This window comes from Eucalyptus grandis, chromosome 8, assembly GCF_016545825.1.
Source record: "Eucalyptus grandis isolate ANBG69807.140 chromosome 8, ASM1654582v1, whole genome shotgun sequence".
Taxonomy (NCBI): domain Eukaryota; kingdom Viridiplantae; phylum Streptophyta; class Magnoliopsida; order Myrtales; family Myrtaceae; genus Eucalyptus; species Eucalyptus grandis.
In genome coordinates this window covers 30,792,246-30,814,625 of record NC_052619.1, presented here as the reverse complement: position 1 = coordinate 30,814,625, position 22,380 = coordinate 30,792,246, and the positions used below count along the sequence as shown (strand labels likewise).

At 39.5% G+C, this 22,380-nt stretch overlaps 1 protein-coding gene across 1 annotated transcript; it reads right to left on the bottom strand.

Moving 5' to 3' along the window:
* Positions 1-1,686: 1,686 nt before the first annotated feature.
* LOC104414068 (TMV resistance protein N) lies at positions 1,687-19,141 on the bottom strand. The gene is made up of 9 exons (XM_039299842.1): positions 18,750-19,141; positions 15,696-16,818; positions 14,942-15,214; positions 10,417-10,795; positions 7,877-8,301; positions 2,530-2,565; positions 2,318-2,407; positions 2,116-2,210; positions 1,687-2,014 (listed from the first exon to the last, which is right to left on the bottom strand). Exons 1-9 carry the CDS (start codon positions 19,139-19,141, stop codon positions 1,942-1,944), a joined length of 2,886 nt encoding a protein of 961 aa, XP_039155776.1. The 3' UTR covers positions 1,687-1,941.
* Positions 19,142-22,380: the final 3,239 nt, after the last annotated feature.

The following is a 22,380-nucleotide window of genomic DNA, read 5'->3' as shown; positions in this document are numbered from 1 at the left end:
AGATCGCATTCCCCAATACATCTCCTCTTATTGGCACAAGTATTCAATCTCTTGAGATATCTTCTTTGCTTCCACACATTCCTAAGAAGCTTCCGTTTCATTCATCAACCTTTGAAGCTTACTCTTCAGCCACTCGATCTTCCTATTAGCATTGGAAAATCTATTCTTACTCGACATTATCAACTTTTGTACCACTATCTACAGTTTTTCCACCATATTTAGCCTTTGTAATTCGGTTTCAGCCCAAGTTTTCTTAACTAACTGCTGCACACACTCCTTATCCCTTGACCACAAAGCTTCATATCAGAATACCCTTTTCCTCCGTTCCTTTCATTGGTAAAGTGATATTATAAGAGGGCTATGATCCGAGCCAATGGCTAGTAATGCTATACATTTGGCAGTTGGATATTCAAGTCTCCAATCCAAGTTACATAGAGCTCTATCAAGGCGCTTCTTAACCAGGTGTTCTCCTGCTCTATTATTTGTCCAGGTATACGCACAGCCCTTGTATTCCAAATCCATTAAGGAACATTGGTGCAAAAAGTCTTTGAAAGCTGTAAGCCAGCAGTTTTCTGCTCTTTTTTAACCCACTTTTTCCCAGTAATACATAATTTCATTAAAATCCCCCATGTTAAGCCAAGGTAGATGATAATTTACACTTGCTCTATGTATAGCCTCCCATAACAATACTCTTTCATGGAATTTAGTGGGAGCATGTAGAAATGTGATATACATTCTCTGTTTGGTTTCTTTGACATGACATTGAACATTAATAAAGCTATTCGAGAAAGACTTAATGGATATTAATACTTGGTCATCCCAGAAAATAGCTAAATGCCCAGCAATAGCTACTGGATCAACTAAGAAACAATTCTGAAAGTTTAACCTCCTTCTTAATCGTTGCACATTATGCTCTTGATTTTTAGTTTCCATTAAAAAGATGATGCTGGGCCTTTCTTGAGTCATAAGGACTCGCAAAGCTTGAATTGTCAATGGTGTGCCTAACCCCTGACAATTCCAACTTAAAATCTTCATGGATAATCCGGTGGTTGATTAGGGCTAGCCACCAAAGCCCACTGATTTAACTTCTCCGCCACTTTAATAGGGGTCTCCACAAGTTGTGTGTTATCAAGAGCAGGAGCCTTTGAAGTTTGAGCTTCATACGAGCAAAATCTCTTGCCTTTTTTAGCGTTGGATAATATGAATGAATATAAACTATTTTCATTATCCATCGAGAAACTTGCCATAAATTATTATTGATAACTAAATCATCTTTCATTAGATAATTATTTTGAGCTTAAAGTCGTTTGTTAAATTTAAATGCTCCAAGTAAGTAAAACTTGGTGTGAGAAATTGTGCTGGTAATTGGGGAGAGAATCAGTCGAGAGGCATCTCCAATTGAAAATTCTCGAACTTGTGCCTTTTTGTGTTCAAATGATAATTTTAACTCTCCCCGCCTTCCACCCAAGAAGGGCCTCTAGAATGGCTATCTTTGCTCGTGTGACTCTTAAAATCTTCTGGACAGAGCCACAAAAAGCTGCACTTGAATCTCCTAAACTTCAGGCCTAGAGCCAAAAGGGGCTCCGCTTATTTGCCTATTGCGGCATTGCACAATTGAAGTGCAACTCGGAGGCGACACTGCAGGTGCATAAGAAAGTCGAAAACACAGATGCAAACACGAAGACGAAGACGAGAAAGATGGACATAGAACTATAATATACAAACATCTTTTCCACCTCGTTATTACACATCACCATTCGAGTACATAACATTCAAGAAAAGAAAATCCTCCGTTTTTTCCTACGTCAGCTATGCTGAATAACTTCGATATCTTCCCGGGTCTAAACCACTTATTCCCAAGAACCAATTCTGAGTAGAAAATAACCGGAAACTATGGAGAGGCCATCTCTTTCGTTCCGAAAAGAAACGTCTTTAACTCATTCACTTCTTGATAAATGAAACGCCCTTCTGAATACTCTCTGCTAACTCTTGCTTTGCCTTTTCCAAGCCAGCCCTACAGGTTAACAAACAACAGCCGAAATTAGAAAACTTTATCTTTCTTTGATGTGTAATCAGAGCAGACTTAAAAATCTCAGGATTATTAAAATTCCAGACCTTTCGTACTCATTCAGTGGGCCAAGAGGAAGAACCTCCTCAGCCCCAGTACGACCGAGGCGCACTTTGGATGCAAAGAACGGAAGCTCAGTTACCTGAAATATGGGGACAACAATAAAGAAAATTATCGGTGGTTTCATTTTGGATTTGAGAGAAATACAAAGATTTTCAAATCTCGATAAGTTCTTTCAAGGCACCAAGCCTGAGAAGCAACAAATGCACATTCGACAATACCCGCATCACCCCTCAACCCACGCAGGCATGCATCAGCAAACTTCACAGCAGCATATGCCTGCATATTTCATTTTCACATTATTTTAGCATATGAAAAGAGTCCGCATATCAAAAAGTCATCAAATTGCCTGGTCATGAAAGAGATCAAACTACATCCCAAGGGCCAAAAAAAGGACTGACCATCGAGAGAGTTGCCGAGCCAGCTCCATCTTTAGCCTGATAGTTGTCAAGGCACAAACATACACAATTCAGTTGGCTTCAGAACAAAAATGTAAGGAAGCAGAGAAGCAAAGCCTAAGATATCATGTCAGAATTTCATTGTGGAAACAGATGCAAAAATCATACAGTTTCGGTTAGAAATCAGCAATCGCTTTTAGAAAATCTGATACATCTAACAATCCTATCACCACATGAACTTCTCCTCTTATCATCAAAGTGCAAATCATTCTCTTAATATAATGGCAAGAGATGTATACAGTGCTATGTTTCTATAGTCTTTTTCTCACCTTCCTTTGTTTTCCTTAATGAGGACCAGAGGACCAGACAAAATAATCAGAAACTTAGATACTCTCCAAAACTGCTTGCTTCTACCAATAGCCCAACACAGGGTGATCACCTTCTACATACTTTCACGTGCAAGGTTTCCCAATAATTTGGACAAAAATCTTTATATTAACACATTTCTTAGGGTAGCGGTAATGGAAAAATTTTCAAGGTTGCGGTAATCAAATTCTAGTAGAAATAATATCAGGCTCTCTTCTGTTCATTACAGTGCATAGGCAAAGGCTTCACGCCATATAGTTGACTTGAAGAAGAAAAGAACCCCCGCTTGAGCTCTCTCTCTCTCCTTTCCGTTTTATCTCGTCCCTCCCTCTCTCTCCAAGGACGACACCAGCTTGCCCCCGTACCTCACGACATTCTCCTCGCCAACGTCGCGCAATGTTCGCCTCGTCCGTCCACGGTACGCTGTGCCGGCGTCGTCCTTTTTGCCTCTCTGTTTGCGTCCAAGGTGAGAGAGGTGAACGAATCGGGCTGGGGAAGAAAAGAGATGGGCCGCGCTGGGGGAAAGTCAAAAGGGAAAAGAAGAAGGGGCCGAGGCCGAGCAGGCCCACCAAATTTTTTCCATTTCTTTTTGTCGCGACCTCTTTTTCGGCGCCCGCAATCGGATATGAACGCCTAAGGAGGCTAACGGCTCGGCTGAATTTATTAAGCCCAGACTCTCCCAAGTCCACCAATTCACGACTTAATGGTTCAAGACTTTAACTTGTAATTCAATTTTTAAAATGGAGTCGCCACTAATCGATTTGGGGTAGGTTGATTAGAAACCAATTTTTAATATGGAGTCGCCACTAATCGATTTTGGGTGGGTTGATTAGAAACCCAAATAAAGTATCGGGAGAAATACTCACTCCTACGCAATCGAGAAATTAGGATCGGGGACTTGATTACACTAGTTAATCACTAATGCCCTTTCGGTACCTAATCTTGTTTAAACCTTGAGGTTTTTTTTTTTTTTTATGTTTGAGGAATTCTCCATGCATTTTGGGAGAAAAAGCATTTTTGAGTCTTTTTCTAATTTTTGGACATAAAAGGGGCTTTTTTTGGATTTTTGGTATTTTTGGAAAAATACAAGTCTTTTTGGCTTTTTCATGAATTTTTAGCTTTTTTTGGATTTTTGGCATTTTTTAGAAAATATGGAATATTTTTGATTTTTTTGATTTTTCGGAAAATAAAATATTTTTAATATTTTTCAAAATATTTTTTGGAAAATAAATTATTTTTTATTTTCTCGATTTTTTAGAAAATAAAAAAATTTTCAACATTTTTAAAATATTTTTTGATTTTCTGGAAATTAAAACATTTTTTATTTTTATTTTTGAAAATAAATTATTTATTTATTATTTATTAGAATACTATTTTTATTAAAATAATAAAACAAAACGCCCGGGTCGGATCCGCGGGTTGGGTCCGACCCAGCGGCGACCCAAGCGGGACGGGCCGCGTTGCGGGCCCGACTCATTTTTGGCTTTTTTTTTTAATGAAACGTCGCCGTGGCCGGTGCCAGTGGGACACCCGCCCGACCCGACAACCCGACCCGACAGCCCGCTCGCGACCCGACTCCCGCGAACCCTACTCCGACCCGGCCCGATTCGCGACCCGACTTCGCAACCCGCTCCTGGTGAAACCCTACCCGGATCCGACCCGGCTTCGCTGCCCCTTAAATCATGGAATCCCTACCCGGCTTCAAACCCGGATCCACTTCGTGACCGAAAATCGCAAACCCTAGGGTTTGCGAATCCGCGACGCCGAAAGGGGGGAAACGGGAGCATTTCGGGGGCGACGGCGGCGACGGCAATGATGACCGGACTACGGAGAGGGAGATGGCGACGGCGATATCACGATACTGTTCGTGGCGGCACGACGGGGGCGGCGCGACGGCGAGACCCACGCGAATCTCCTCTTTTCGGCGTCCTCTCTCTCTCTACTTCGGCGAAGCCCATTCGAAGCCGCTGAGCCCTCGGCCCCCGAAGTCTCGGTGGGGTGTCCAAGGGTCGCGACCTCGATCCCTCTCCCTTTCTCCTTCCTCCGCTCGTCTGCTCGTTTCTCGGCCGACCTTGGATCTCGGCGTGCTCGTCCTCGGCCCCCCTTCTGAAGTCTCTCAATGGGAGGTTTCGAGGATCTGCAGCTTTCGATCCTTCTCGGCCTCTGTCTGTGTCCCTTCGTCGATGGTGGCTCCCCTCTATTTATAGGCGCGGGAGCGGCCGGTCGGCGAGGCTTCGACCCGCCAGTTGGACCGCCGTCCCATCCGCCATCATCGCTTCCTCCGGTCACGTCCCGTCGACGCTACTCCGCCCTTTGCTCGCACGCGACCGCCGTCCGCTCATGCTTCTCAAGGCGTCGCACCTGCCCGCGCATGCTCTTGAAAGGGCGCGAGGAAGAAGATGATGCGGAGGGGCCGGGCTTGAGGCGATGATGGGCCGAAAACCCATGCGGGGGCTGCTTTTTCTGTTTTTTCTGTTTTTCTGTTTTTTCGTTATTTGTTTATTTATTATCCGAAAAGATAAAATAAAATAAAGTTAAATAAAGCTAAATAAAACCTAACTAATTTTAGGCGTCAACACTTTTTCATTTTTATATATTTAAAAAAAAAAATTTTTAGTTTTAATACTAGTAATGCAAATGTTCCTAATATCCATAAGTGATGCAATTTAATGAAAATTATTTTTTTTTTGCTTAGGGGTATAAATTAATTTCTAGTTTTCCATGCGATTAAGCCCCAAATAAGTAAGCGAAATTTAAGCATTAATAATTTGTAAAGCCACAAGTATTTGGAACAAGTCCCACATTTTGAAGGAGAAAGATGAATTATTGTAAGTGTATGCACAACAAAGAGTATTACTTTTGGTGTGTGGACTTGTAATGGCCTAAGAGCGTTGAATGGGCTTATATAATTATTCCTCTTGACTGAGCACCTAGGAATTTTGGGCTTGAGTTAGTGAAGAAGTGTTTATTTTTGCAATTATTGCTTACTTTTGCATCTACGGAATTCGAATTATGAATAGTTGTGACTGTTAGTTGCCTAATTGCAGATAAACCTTGGTGCATGTTTAGAGTGACCTTCCATTTATTATAGATATTTGCTTTCACACTTGATTTTTGTCGTTCTAATTTTTGTATTTGTTTTTCAGAGAGTTTTAGCAGGCTTCAATGAATCCCGAAACAGCAGTTGCCTTTAGGAAAATGATTACACGCATCAAAGGTGACATCATAATTCTATTTCTATCTTCTTTGTTAAATTTTCTTAACGTTTTTTATGTCACGAAAATATTGATTATTTGAAACATCACAGTTTTGGTCAACCTGATCCACATGTCAGCTTCAATTTACCAACGTTAATAGAAGTAGTTTAGTTTCTTAATGTTAAATTGTACCAAAAAATTTAGTCTTCATTATTTATGGAAGCAAAGCAAAAGTAGAAAATTTGAAGGAGACTTCAAGTTTTTTTTTCTCAAAATGCCAAACGACTTTTACATAAACTTGGTCGGAACGCACGACCCCGTGCGGGAGGTACCAATGCTTGTCCTAAAACGAAGAAAAGACCAACCCATCTTTGCTATAGGCTTCGATGTTGATTCCGCAGGTTCTGGAGCTCCAAGAGAGCACTTGAGTCATTGACTAGTATCAGTCTCTAAATTTAGGGTAACATGATGATTTCTTGTATGTAAATCATCAATATGTGCTGTTTTGAACGCTTAATACAAAACAAGTCCTTGGCGTGTGAAGATACTACTCATTAGCCATGTAGAATCACATGGGCAACATCTCAATTGGCGGATTTGGTAATTGCAGTAGTCCCCGTTATTGTTTCATCAAAGGTGTGATGAATGACAAATCGGAAATACTTCTAGTCTTTCATTGGCTAAACCACAAACACTATGAGATGCCCTCGTGCCAAATGCAATCAATGTCATACACATTGGTAATGAATATCTGTTAAGCCTAGTCATAAATAATAAATTCATACTTAAGAGATAAGGCAAAAGTCACCAAAAACCTCATTTTATGCTTATTGTGACTTATTTATCCTAAAATTTTTCGATAATATCAAAAATCCCAAACCTATACCTATATAGCACATGTCATTGAGCACCTTTAAAAATCTGCCCACATGAATATTGGAAGGAAACTAGTGATGAGGGCCCACATGGTTTTGAAATAAAAACAACATCATTTTGCCTAAAAAATCATTTGATGAAATCTTGATAGAGGATAAATGTGTCAAATATGTACAAGTTTATGTTTCTTTTTCATGTCACAAGAAAAATATTAAAAGTAAATGCGTTATAGCGGGCATAATTTGAGATTTTTTTATGTAAAAAAAAGGTTTAAAATAAATGTATCACAATAGACATAATTGAATTTTTTTTGTGGCTTTTTCCTTTAAGAGATAATCCAAGTGAATAAAGCATAATAACTTCCTGCATCACAAAAATTCAATTTGAAAAGGAAAACATCATCAAGCAATATATCGTATGGCCAAAAGTGACATGAGGACACTTGGATCAGTTCATGTCGGCGGTGAATGTGCGTTGCAAATTAGGCTTTATTCCACGTCCAGCGCCGCCAAATTTGTCGATGCCCCCAGCTCTACAGGTTTGCAAACAAAAGCCAAAATGAAAACTTCTGTTATGCTTTGATGTAATCCAAACGCACCTGATAATTTAGAGAATGGTTATTTGTTCCACAATACCGAAAATGAGCCTAGCTTCCTCCTTTTAATGGTGCGTTTTGCAGCTTCTTCTGGCGGCATCCAATCTGTCTTCAACTTGGTCAATGGTGGCATGTTAGGCAAACTTTTCAAGGACATGCATTGTTTGATCTTCACATGCTTCAAAAGATTCAATTCTTTTAGGCCTTTGACATCTCCCATCTTTCCACAATAATCTAATTCGAGATCCGCTAGATTTTTCAATTTCGAAAGGCTAGGCAATTGTTCAATTATATCACACTGAGAAATTTTTAGTACCTTCAGCGATTCCAGTTCCCCCAAACCTGGAATCTCTGCCAGTTTGTGTAAGTCAGTGAGATGCAACTCTCGCAGCCTCTTCAAGCACGATAGATTGGGTGTACTCTCCAGGAATATGCATGACAGTATCATCAATTCCCCTAACCTCTCCAAGTATTTAAGGACGGGGAAGTGTGGCATCGGACATCCTTCGATGGAGAGAAACGACAAGTTTTTGAAGTCGGAAAAATCTGGCAGCTGCGGGATCCAGCTAAGAGTCAAGCTTGATAAGCTACATGGAAGCCGATTGATGGACTGCGCGTCCTCCCAAGGCGAGATAATCTCATCCGCGCTCCAGGATGAATTACTTGGATGTTTGCTTTGTGAAGATACAGATATCAAAGATGAACTGCATATGAGGTAAAGAACTCTATATACTGATAGAACTGAATTGATCAATTACATCAAGTAAGATATCTTTTCTACTTCTCTCAATCTATACAATCAACTGTAGTTCTACTTCAAAGAAAATGAAAGCAATTGAGAGAATTGAGAGAATCATCTGTTCTTCATCCAGCTTCTGCTACAATAGCGGAGCTTTTATATCTTCATTCCAAAAATTTCTTTTCAAAACAGACTTAACAGTATATTGTTACAAGATTGAATCATCAAACTAACTATACTGTTATATTGACACTTGTACGGCTCTTGGCGTAGCTGCAGTCAATCTTCTGTTTCTGGATTGCCAACTCAGCTTCTTCACGGATCACTAGCTCAGCCTTTGCTTTTCCTTATTTCGAGCTCTGCCCTATTTCAGCTTCAGCTTACTTCGCTCTGTTCTTGCTTCAGCTTGTTTTGCTCTGTTTCTTTACTTCCATCAGTATTTGTAGACTGTGGTTTTGACCTTTGTTCTTTAACATTCCCCCTCAAATTGGGAATGGGGAGACGACTAATTCCCAATTTGACTCGCATATGATGATGTACTAGTCGTGACAACGGTTTAGTAAAGATATCAGCAAGTTGGCAATGACTTGGAACATATCATACCTGTAATGAACCTGAGGAAACTTTTTCCCGAACAAAGTGGAAGTCAACTTCAACATGTTTAGTTCTAGCATGTAAGATGGGATTAACAGTGAGCGAGGTGGCTGACTTATTGTCACAAGATAGATGAATAGGAGGTTTAAGAGAGCAACCAATGTCTCGTAGGAACAAAATTGATCCAAGTGAGGTCACCAGAAGTGGGAAGCAAGAGCACGATACTCAGCTTCTGTAGAGGATCGACTTACTATTGGTTGCTTCTTTGCTGCCCAAGAGATTAAATTGGATCCGAGATATGTGCAGAAACCAATGGTTGATCTTCTAGTGTCAGCACAGCCAGCCCAGTCTGCATCTGAGTAACCATAGAGATGCATAGTGCTTCTGGAATGGTTGAATATTCCAAGATCAATGATGCCTTTTATATATCTTAATACTCTCTTTAATTTCGAAGGTCTGTAAGAGTAGGCCGCTGCATCTTCCGACATAGTATATTTGTGGCATAGGTAATATCTCGGACGAGTTAGTGTGAGGTATTGAGACCACCGACCAAACTTCGATACTCGCTGATTAGACAAGAATAGGATCGGTAAGCAAACCATTTGGTCTCAATGAAAGTGGAGTAGAGATTGGTTTACAATAAAGATATGAGCTCGATTCAGAAGATCAATTGCATACTTCGTTTGGCAAAGAAACAGATTGTCAGGAGCACGCTTAACTTCAATGCCAAGAAAATAATGAAGTGCACCTAGATCTTTCATGTGAAACTGAAGACCAAGAGAGTTGATGAGGTTAGAGAGCATGTAAGATGAACTTCTAGTTAAAATGATGTCATCAACATACAGCAAAGAGGAGAATTGTTTTGTTTCCATTATGTAGGATAAACAATGATGGATCAGTGGAACTACAGAAGAAGCCATACTCTAGTAAGAAATTGCTGAACTTTTCAAACCAAGCTCGAGGGGCTTGTCGAAGTCCATAGAGGGATTTCTTGAGAAGACATACATGATGAGGTCTCTATGAGTCTTGAAACCCAGGAGGCTGTTCCATATAGACTGTTTCACTTAGGGTACCATGTAAGAAAGCATTTTTAACATCAAGTTGATGAATTTCCCATTGTTTCATCATTGCTACAGACAAGACTAGTCGAATTGTAGCATGCTTAATTACAGGACTGAAGGTTTCTGTAAAATCGATACCTGCTTCTTGGTGAAAACCCTTGGCTACAAGTCGAGCTTTCAGTCTATCAAGACTGCCATCAGGAGCAAGTTTTGTCTTAAACACCCATTTGCAGCTGATGATATTTATTTGATTAGTTCTAGGAACTAACTCCCAAGTGTTATTCTGATATAGAGCATTCATTTCATCTTGCATTGCTTGATACCATCCCTTGTCTGCCAAAGCTGATTTTACTGATTTTGGTTCACTAGGAACTTTGTATTAAGCTAGACACGCATATTTTGGATTTGATTTAACAATTCCATATCTCAGTCTAGTTTGCATAGGATGGATAGAACAAGTACCTTGTGTGTTTCCTGATGCAGAAGTGGTTTGAGTTTGCTCTGTATCACTTTGTGGTATTGGAACAGATTCTTGATTCGAATATTCTTGTTCCTCAGTATTTGCAGCTACAGGAGGCAATTCAAGATTAGCTGATGCATTATTAGAAACAGTCTGTATCACATTACCAGGTACTGTATTCCCTTGTGGTATATCTATCGAATCAATTGTACTGAGTCCACTGTCTTGTACATTAGGAACTATATGAGTTGATCTAGTATTTTGCAAGTGCTCAATAGGCTTATTGGCTTTTGACTGGGTGTCTTTTCGTATTATTGAATCCAGAGACTTCTCTTGTCCATTGGTTGTATAGAGCAGATCCTTGTTGATGCTCAGCTGTGACTAACTGAGTAAAAGGAAAGACTGTCTCATCGAATACTACATGTCTACTGATATAGACATGTCCATTAGTAGGTAAGAGACATCTGTAGCCTTTGTGTCTCTCACTATATCCCAGAAAAATGCATATGAGAGATCTTGGATCTAATTTATGTTGTCTATAGGGCCTGAGGCAAGGATAACAGGCAGATCCAAAGACTCGTAGATGAGCATGTCTGGGTGTTTGTTTATACAGTTTATAATGAGGTGAAGTCATGTGTAGCTTTGTTGTAGGAAGGATATTGATGATATAGACTGCTGTCATAAAGGCATCTACCCAATATTTCAAAGGTACTCTACCATGATATAACATTGCCATGCCTAATTCAATCACATGTCGATGCTTCCTTTTAGAGATTCCATTTTGTTTTGGTGTGTAAGGACAGGAAATACTCTGTTTTATGCCACACTGCTGTAAATGATTCTGAAGTTTGATGTTAGTAAACTCGCCTCCTCCATCACTTTGAAATATTTTGATCTTGTGATCAAGTTGATTTTCCACCAGCTTTTGAAATATGACAAAAACATCATAAACTTCTGATTTCTGCCTCATTGGATATATCCAGCTATATCGAGAAAAGTCATCCACAAAAATGACATAGTAACGAAATTGTTGAACAGATTGCACTAGTGCAGGTCCCCAAACATCATAATGTATCTTTTCTAGGGGAGCACTAGATGTATAGTCTGAAGATGAAAAAGGTAAAGCTGAACTTTTAGCAATTTGACAACTGCTACACATGTTTTGAGCTTTTGAATTGTACCGAATGAGTTGTTGACTTCGTAGAAGCTTCTTTGTTTTTAAACCGGTGTGAGCAAGCCTTTGATGCCGACATCTTCTCCCACTTCCCGTTGAACCCGAGTGAAGTGAACTGTGATTTTAGGGTCCACTTGGATACAGCCCCTTGATTTTCCTTCCTAGCTTCACTTTGTTGTATGATTGTAATTGTCCTTCATATAAACCCCATATTTATCAAAAATAAGAGAACAGGATAGTCATCATTAACTTTGATACGTAAATCAGATTCTTTTTGATTTGTGAACTACTAGAACATCTTTTAATGGTAATATGCTTGTTTTTGTATGCAGTATTCCATTACCAATATTTGAAATCGACAAACAGGATCCATCTCCAATCATAACAGTGTTAGTACCACTATATGCAGAGTAGTCGTGAATCATACCAGTTACGCAGCAATGTGAGATGTAGCTCCTGTGTCTGGGTACCATTCTGTACCGTAAGGTTCTTCAATATGCATGGCTGCTAATGCAGTTGGTATTTCCTCTACTTGATATGAGTTGTCAAAACGATACCAACATCGAAGAGCTGTGTGCCCTGGCCTTTTGCAAATTTGACATTCCAGAGGACCATTACTTACTGGTTTCGAGCTCTGCACATACTTGTTGCTAATTGAGCTTTGTGGTGGATAGGATCTAACACCTTGATACCTTTGAGAAGAATTTGTATATGGTCTAAAACCCCGTCCGTAGTTAGACCAGATTGTCCTTAATAACCTGATCTTGTTGTGTTGTATTGGGTTATTCTCTTGATATTGATGATTCCTTCCTGATCTAGAAAAGTTACTCCCATTATTCCTTCTGTTAGTAATTTGTCCTCTGCCATAGTTATGCCCACCTCGAATATTTCCTCTTTGGTTTCTGAAATTTGGCCTTTGCGGATTTATTCCAGTCTTTCTTTGTCAATAGTATGCTAGGTTAGTATTGAGCTGATTTACAGAATATGTTTGTAGCCTAGTCTCAAACCTTTCAAGTTGAGAAATAACCTCATCATATTCTGGTTGAGGTTTGAGATAGTACATGGTTGTTCTAAAGCTTTCATATTCTCGATCCTAAACCTTCAAGAACTCCAAACATCCTGGTTATGTCATCAACCGGTTTTCCAATAGCATTTAACTGATCACAAATGGACTTGAACTCTCGAAGATATTCACTCAATGATCTATCTCTTTTCCTGCAAGCTTGTAATTTCCCTCTTAATTCGAACTCCTTTGCTACAGATCTACGTGTAGAAACGATTTATAAGAGTTTGCCATATCTCGAATGAAGTCTCTAAGCCAATTATCAGACTTAGATTATTTTCAGATACTGCTCCACTTATCTAGGATGAGATTAACTGATCAGTCTTTATCCAATCTAGATAATCAGGGTTTATTTCTTGTGTTTGCCTTCCCTCAATCTCAGCTTGTATCGTTTGTGCTGGAGAAGATGTTTCACCATTAATAAACCCGATTAAATCTTGACTCTTTAGAAACCTATGAAATTGAGCTTGCCATGTAGAAAATTCTCCTTTGTCAGCTTGATTGTAGCAAAATTTGCTATATTCACATGAATCGGAAATGAATACTTCTGCACTCTGGTTGTCATTCTGTATACCGAGACACTTTGAAGATATGACAGAACAAGTAGGTGACCTTTGAGTATCTAAAATCAAACCTTTGAATATCGATTCTTCTGAGGTATTGTTGAACTTGATCATGCAGCCTCTGTACAAGCTTCCTGTACAAGCTTTCAGCAATGGAGAAAGAAGATCACGAACTACTGGGGGAAGAATGCTCGATACCATGTGAAGATACGGATATCAAAGATGAACGCATATGAGGTAAAGAACTCGTATACCGATAGAACCGAATCGATCAATTACATCAAGTAAGATCTCTTTTCTACTTCTCTCAATCTATACAATCAACCGTAGTTCTACTTCAAAGAAAATGAAAGCAATTGAGAGAATTGAGAGAATCATACGTTCTTCATCCAGCTTCGCTACAATAGCGGAGCTTTTATATCTTCGTTCCAAAAAACTTCTTTTCAAAAACGGACTTAACAAAAGTATATTGTTACAAGATTGAATCATCAAACTAACTATACCTTGTTATATTGACACTTGTATGGCTCTTGGCGTAGCTGCAGTCAATCTTACGTTTCTGGATTGCCAACTCGATTCTTCACGGATCACCAGCTCGGCCTTTTCTTTTCCTTATTTCGAGCTCGCCCGTTTGACTTCAGCTTACTTCGCTCTATTCTTGCTTCAACTTGTTTTGCTCTGTTTCTTTACTTCCATCAGTATTTGTAGACTGTGGTTTTGACCTTTGTTCTTTAACAATTTTTGCTAATTCTAAACGCAGTAGGTTCGAGAGGTCGGGAAGGAAAGGGAATTTAGCAGTTCTAACACATAAGTATTTTAAACTCGAGGGAAGCTCTGGCAACTGCGAAAGCTGGTTGCTTCCAATTTTAAGTGTTTGGAGACTAGAAAAACCACTAATCTTTGGTGGCACTGTAGGGATTGGACTCCATTCTAAGTCCAAGATTTTTAGACGGGTCAAGCTCCATATTTCCCACGGGATTGCATGCTTGAGACTCCGACAAAAGGAGGCATCCAGCACTTCAAGTGTCTCCACCCCTCCAAGAGCACAAGGTATCATTTGTATCTTTGTGCATGCCAACCTCATGATTTTCAGTCTCTTCAGATTTCCAATAGAATTAGGTAGAACGTAGATCCCCGATTCTCGTAAATCCAACTCGACCAATGATTCAAGTTCCTCAATAGCGTCGGAAGCTCATGTAGATACTTGCACCCAATCAAAAGCAAGTGCGTGAGATTTGTTAGCCTTCCAATAGAGTGAGGAAGTTGGTTGATACCTTCATGAGATCGAATTTCAAACTTCATCAAAGATCTTAGATTGCCTAGTGTCTCAGGAAACTCAAACGGTTCGGAACTAAAGGGCATGATAATCTCCATCAAGCATTATAGAGAACCAATTTCTTTGGGCAACTCTCCGAGGGAATCACATCCAGTGATATTCAAAGTACTTAGCAGTTTTAGCTTACTGATTGAGCTATCAATTGCAGAAAAATTCACACAATTAGCGAGAATCAATTTCTTCAACTTGCCAAACTCAGAAAAATCAGGTGTCTTGGTCAACATTTTGCAGCGCGTCAAATCTATAATTTTCAACTTTTTCGCCTGTGATGGAAAAGAAAGGCCAATTACATGTGAACGAAAAGTATGAGAAACTAGTGGCATGCAACTAAATAGCAACGGTCAATTGAGAGAATTTGAAGAAAAAGTAAGCAGGTGAGGTGTGTCGGTACCTTGATTTGCCTCCATCCACTCCAGTAGTGGGTGACATTGCTCCTTGAAAGGTCAATCACAACTAAATTCACCAGATGGAGGTTTGTCGCTGGAAGATGCAATGAGCAATCACACCAGGAAAGCCATCTTAGACTACAAAGAAGATTTTTGAAGTCGCCTACAAAATTTATTCTTTCCCCTTTAAGGAACTTCAACATTGGCAAACAGGCTAATTCTTCAGGGGTCAAGTCATGACTAATACCCAAACCGAGTGCTCGTATGCTTCGTTTTTCCTGCCAGTAATAGCAAAGGATAAAGATGAGTGCGCACCATAGGAGCAATAAACCAAGGAAGTAGCATCAATATCAGTAGTTCTTCTTCGACCCCGCATTCTACCTAAATAAAATGCAGATTGTAACAAAATTAATTTTCTTTTTTTTTGTCAATTTGAAAAATAAGACAAAACCAAGCATGTTTAAAATGTTAATTCGGTGTTGATTTTTCTGTCCTTTCACAGACTAGATATCTTTTGAAGGAAACAAAGAACTCATTTCATTCTCACCGAAACAAGAAAAGAAAATTTTCAACTGACCGAACTGCTCCTTAGCTTTCTCCTCGTTTCACATGGGTAAGGCATGAAATAAACTATTGTAGTTTATAGAGTCGCTTTCCATGTCTCTATAAATTAGTAAACAAAGCATGCTGATATTCTCGATTTTAAAGCACACAACGAAAGAATCTGCTGGATTAATTATATATTCTAAAAACTTCCACCTCACTGTTCCTCAGTATGTCTAGCATATTCTCATCAATCCACACCCAACGACGCTTTCCAGCATCTTCAAAACTCTCTTCCTTGACAATGTACCTTCCTAGGGCTTTAAGTTCATCATGCATCCAGAACTTATTGTCCTCATCGATCTTTATCAACGACATAAGGAGAAGATCATCAATTGCACTACGTGGGGAATATCCGCAATCATCCCACATGTAATATGCATGTGTCTTATCCTCCTCAGTGAAAAAACATGCAATGTCTAGGAATATTTCTTTTCTTTTGCAGTCCAATTTGTTAAAACTTATCATCAGTGTGTCTCGGACTTTATCACATAGGACTTGCTTTAAGTCCTTCAATGTCTCGCCCCACTCTGATCTCACCGTGCGGGCAAAAAGAGAACCCACGACTTCCAGGGTCAAAGGAAGCCTTCCTATGCTTGACACGACTTCTATCGAGAAATTGTGCCAATCTTTTGGAGGAGCATCACTTCTGAAGGCATGCTTGCTAAAAAGCTGAATTGCTCGATCCAAAGACATCTCCTTCATTGGGTAGTCCATGTAATAGCTAGATCCCATTTGGTTGTACTCATCAGACATTGTCCTATCTATTATTGTTCTTCTGTCCCGGACTGTGATGATAATCCTGCTTCCGAAGCCGAACCATTTGTCGCTTCCTACAAGGTTCTCAAGTTGCTCCTTGTTCACATTGTCAACAACAACCATAACCTTTTTGTTGCTAAGTCCTTTTCTTATGCGATTGATCCCATCGTTAGTATCATGGATTCCATCAATAGAGTTCGAGCCTAGTGTGTCGGATAACAGTTTTCTTTGCACGTGTAAAAGACCATGACGTTGTGACAAGTCTTGGACGTCTTCGAGGAAACTAGAGTAGTTGAATTTGAACAAGAATTGATTGAAGATAACCTTAGCAAGAGTTGATTTACCAATACCACCTGTCCCATGGATTATGACAAATCGTACGTCATCAAAGTCAAAATCCAACAATTCCTCTATAGCTTCTTCGTCATCCATTTTAACTAGATGGTCAGGAAGAGATCTATTCTTCACCTTCAACTTAAGTTGAACCTCTTGAACAATCGATTCTATAGGTTCCCCATACCTGCGTATAGAGATGGTGGATAAATTCAGATTGAGAAAATGATGACACCATACTATTCTTTGCTTTCAGGCATATACGATTTGAATAAGATAACGTACATATATTAAGACCGTTTTGCAAGCAGTGGCAGCTTTTTAAATAAAAAATTTGATTTCATGTAAACATAAGAACCCCGAGCTACTGTGGCTGCTGGCCAGATTTCCATTGGTTGGGTTTAAACGCTAACACTGCTGCCCAAACTCATTAATTGGGTTCAAACTAGCACTCGGTCTGGATGCAGTGATTAAGAGAAAAAAAAAAGAAAGAGTTCGGATAATAACAAAAAGAAATAAATGGTCGATTTTACGGTTCTTCGTGTGTTCACGAAAGAAAAAAAAAATGAAGGAAATTAGGTCATTTCATATACGGTTGAAGCACAGAAGAGAGTGGAAGAGAATCTTATTATATCTTTGTGACTATTCCTTCCTTCTACTTATTCATAGATTAAATAAATGAGAATTAGCTTTAGTAACGAGGCCTTTGGCTTGTTAAAAATTCAATATCAGCAACAATTAACTCACGTCATAGAATGCTCATGAGAGAAAATATAATCGGCATAGAAGGTTCACTTTGTGCCGCGTCTCCAAGTCTCTATCTAAATCCTGATGAGATCTAGGAGACACTATCAGATGCCGTTGATAAACAAAAAAGGGATCCATCCAGAATCAAAACGATTTCTCCTATCTTTTCTACTCTACCATCTTTCTTGAGGCAATACCGAGATACTGTCGATCTAGCCATTACCATGGAGATCTTAGCAAGATATATCGATTAAAACGTCGATTTAGTGAAGCTACCTCTCTTGAGGAGAAATTAAAGAATGGTGACGAGCCAAGCTTGGGTCCTGCGTCAAGCGGTGTGACAAGGGAGAGACGTGGAGCTTTTAGTGGGAAAATTATTCTTAAGTTAAGTGCACATGTGAGCAACCAAAGAGCCAATTAATGCGTGCTAAGTGTCCACGTGGCAGCGGAGACGTTGTCAATACATATTATCCCATCTCAAATTAGTTACGAAGAAAGTGGGGGAGTGATACCAGATTACTACTCCTAGTGACCATCTATGTTATAGTTGTTATGTTGAAAGTTTAAAAAAGTTTCAATAAATCTTTTACCCTGTTTGGTTTTGTGAACAACATGTATAATAAAGGAGGACTATTACCAGAATTCCCGAAGTACTCCTAAAATCAGAATTACAAATCTGTGATGTGATATCCATTACTGCAACTAAACGTGCGTTAATGTTTTGTGTGTTTATTTTTTTGGCAAAAGGCACCATTGAAACATGAGGGGAAGCGTTGAGATTTTATAGAAAGAATTCACCATCTATAACAGTCTATAGAATTCCTTTAATAATAGCAGAGAAAATGACAGTCGACCCGATTGCTTCCTTATCTACATAAAACTAATAAATTGTTCCTTGTTGAAATCTTATTTTCATCGACCGACTTTTATTGCTTCTATTGTGTTGGCAGTTTTTTGAGATTGATCAAATATATGATTAGTTCATATGCTACTGGTATGTTTGACCTACGATGAATTAGCATTTTGTATTTTTGTTGTCTTCACTTTTCTTTTTTTTTCTTTTCTTTTTTTAAATTGTTGAAAATTGTTTATATAGCCATTTATATTTGTTTTAATATTTTGACGACCAAAGAGACTGCTAACTTAGCATTAAAACAACTTAACGATGACATCAACATTGGAAATAACCTTTTTCAACTTACATATTTTTGAATGTATAACATGCTTGAAAGAACGCGTCCTCAGATTATATTAAAATTAAAAACTCAGAAAAGTTATGAAAAACTTACCCTTGTCCTTCCAGCTTCCAACCTACTCTAGTCGGAACCTCAACAAGAGCTCTCCCCAGCGCTTCACTTCATGGGAGCTTACCTCTTCTCATGCTCAGACAGAGCATCTCTGTACAATTTGGTTCTAAGCTTGACATCATCTGGCTCCACGTCAAAGAAAACTGGGAGGATCTCCTTCTTCCCATCTGACTTTAAAGTACAATCTACCATATGCGCAACCTCATGGAGACACCATGGACTTGAAGCAAAGCCCTTGGAGAAGATGTGGATATAGATTTGAGTGTTTCCAAGGGCTTGCAAAAGATTTCCAATCTTCTCGCCTACTCGAAGCTCTCCGTTGTCTTTAAAGATGCGGATTCCTTTCTCCATCATGTTATGATAGAGACAACTAGTAAAGTTGTCCCGAGTATCCGGTCCCCTAAAACTCAGGAATACCTCGAACACCATTCCTGATTCGTTAGTGGCTGGTGCCATCCCCCGTAGTGAACGAGACTTGAGACAGAATCGAGCTGGATGAAAATTGTGAATGAGCTTGCTTGAGGCGGGACATCAACTAGGGGAAGTTTAAAAACAAAAGAAAAAATATGGGTATGGTTAGTCACGAGCTCCCAGCCATTGATTGTCTACGGCAAACCACTAAAGAAATTGAAAACGAAACTGATATTAAAGAGAGAGTACTTGATGCGTTGATGGATGGCCAACAGAGATGAGACAGCAACTAAGGCCTTGTTTGGCAACGTGCCAAACACAGTGTCTGATTCTGATTTTTGTTCCCATAATTAGTTTGGGACGAGAATCGCGTTTGGTAAAATTTTTGTTTCCAAAATCAGTTTGGGAGAAGATTTGAGAATAAAAAAAAAGTTGATTTTGCGTCCGAGAATAAAAAAAATAATCAACACAATAAAACTCTTCTTCTTCCCTTCCGCCATCCCACGACCGCCGCCCCCGCCGCCCGCCGCCGTCGGCCACCGCCCACCACTCGCCGCCGGCCGCCGCCGGTTCGACAAGCTCGTCGGAGGCTTGCCTAGCTCGGCGGTGGCCAAGCGAGCCTCGCCCAGCCTCGACGAGGCTCGCCCGTCCACCGGTGAGGCTCGGTCGACGAGCCGATCTCGCCGAGGGCCGGCGACGCTCCAGTGAGGTCGCCGGCCCTCGTCAGGCCGATCGCCGGTCCGGCGACCGGCCCAAGAAGAAGAAGAAAAATAGGAGAAAAAGGAAAAAAAAAAAAGGAAAGAAGGAAAAAAAGAAAAGAAAAAAAGTAAAAAAGTAGAAAAATTATTTAAAAATTTTAAAAAAATTAATTTGGAACATAATCAATGAACATGTTATCAAACGCAATTATATTCCAGAATCATAAATTTTAGACAGTTACCAAACACGTTCTTTTACTTAGAATCAGTTCCCGGGAACAGAATAAAAAATAATTATTTCTTGTCAAAATCAGTTCTCGGGAACAGAATCATTACCAAACGCACCCTAAATCAAGACTAGAGAGGGGAAGATCGCCGTCGGAAAAAAGAGAGAGAGCCCAGATCTGAGAGCAATAACTAGAAAGTCTTTGAAAGTCAAGACACTGTAGGGTTTGGTTCCGGTTCCCGGAGAGGCGTACTCTCTTAGCATTATTTTATTGGATGTGAGTTGTCCTCTGGAGGGTGCAGCCTGAAGTCTTTGCCGATGCCCAAATACGAAAATAGAAGAAAAGAGTACCTCACTTTCGTTGTTGGTATCAGAGCCCATGTCAACAAATTTGAACTCAACCGTTACACATGAAAGAGTTAAGGATTGTTATAACTCTGATGAAGAGCCTAATGTATGAAAGAAAATTGTTAAGATTGTCTCACATTAGTTGTGAAAGGAATTAATGATCGGTTTGTAAGTATGAGAAAAATCCTCATTTTTTGATCTAATTTTTGGAGAAAGAGAGATCCAAAATTCAATGGTTGCATATTTCATTTTCACGTTATTTGAGCATGTGAAAAGAGTCCGCATATCAGAAAGCCATCGAATTTCTAGTTCGTGAAAGAGATGAGACTACATCTCAAGGGCCAAAAGTACTGACCATTGAGAGAGTTGCCAAGCTTGCTCTAGCTTAGCCTGAAAGTTGTCAAGGCATAGACGAGCACAATTCAGTTGGGCCCCACTCCAAAATGTAAGGAAGCAGAGAAGCGAAGCCTAAGATGTCACGTCATAATTTCATTGTGGAAATAGATGCAAAAAAATACAGTTCTGGTTAGACATCAACAATCACTTTTAGAAAAGAGATACACAATTCTGTCACTGCTCGAACTTTACAATCAAATTTTGAGTAATTCTCTTAGCGATATCAACAAGAGATGTATGGTGCTCTGTCTCTACATTCTTCGTACACAGTTCAGTTGGGCTCCACTACAAAAATGTAAGGAAGTTGAGAAGCAAAGCCCAAGATGTCATGTCATAATTTCACTGTGGAAATAGATGCCAAAAAAAAAAAAAATACAGTTCTGGTTAGACATCAACAATCAATTTTAGAAAAGAGGTACACAATTCTATCACTGCTTGAACTTTATCATCAAAATTTAAGTAATTCTCTTAGCCGTAACAACAAGAGATATATGGTGCATTGCCTCTACATTCTTTCTGTTACCTTCCTTTGTTTCCATTAATGAGGACCAGACAAAATAATCAGAAACTAGATATTCTCCACAACTGCTTGCTTCTGCCTCTAGCCAAAGACAGAGTAATCACCCGGTACATACTTTCAAACGCGAGGTGTCCCGTTAAAATCCACAAAGATCTTTATAAACACTTTTTCTTGGGTAGTGGCAGTGGATAGGTTTCCAAGGTGGCATTGGTAAATCGAATTCCATGACCTCCACAATTAGAGATAATAACGAGCTCTCTTATGTTCATTACGATGCATAGGCAGAGGCTTCACACCAGAAGAGTTGACTTGCAAAAGATACATGCCCACATCTTCAAAATGGCATTATTAATTTAAAGAGTTTAGAGACTCTAACATTATAAAATACAGAGTCATTCGTCTCGCGAAAAAAAATGCTTGCTTGTAACAGCGTACTCCTTAGGTGGCCTCAATACTCCGAAGCTTGTCACGAACGCTTAACAAAATGAAAATCACTACAACAGCTTACGCCCTATTTCTGTTCGATTTGTGCATTGAAAGTACTCAATCTGCAGTAAAGGCTATGATTCACTTGGTCAATGATCAAAGAAATTGCTGAACTGATCTTTGACGGAGATGTTGCTCTCCCTATTTGAATTAAAGGTACGTATTTCTGCTAAACTTTCTTCCTTGTTCAGGCCTGTTTTCTGTTTTTTTCCTTTGACACTTAGAAAATTCATTCTCGATCACAGCCCAAAAGTAAAGCTTATTACAGCTTGCCCAGCGCATGAATTATGTGACAGTCCACCCAATAGGCCTAAACCACCAAGGTAATAATAACATGTTTAAAAAATCAAGAACGTGCTACCAAGGGCATATGCATATGATCCGCCTAGTAATTTCTATGCATAGGGTAGCTAGCTCGATGGGCCAACCATTATCAGGCAGAGTACTTCGAGGTGAAGTCGAGAAGGAAAATAATTCAATTGAAAAGGGTGAAAATAAGAAACAAGGAAACCCCCCGCATGTGCATATTTTATGGGAGCAAAGCAATGGTTAAAAAGAAGTTGAATAGAGTCATTAAGAGCGCGTTTGTTTGTGTTTTGTTCCAAAGATG

Coding starts and splice junctions, on each gene's coding strand:
- LOC104414068 (XM_039299842.1), bottom strand. CDS start 19,141: ATGGCACCAGCCACTAACGAATCAGGAATGGTGTTCGAGGTATTCCTG. Junction 2,566..7,876: donor GGGAACTGGAATCGCTGAAG/GTACTAAAAATT, acceptor GACAACTATCAG/GCTAAAGATGGAGCTGGCTC. Junction 2,408..2,529: donor GCTCGGCAACTCTCTCGATG/GTCAGTCCTTTT, acceptor TGAAATATGCAG/GCATATGCTGCTGTGAAGTT.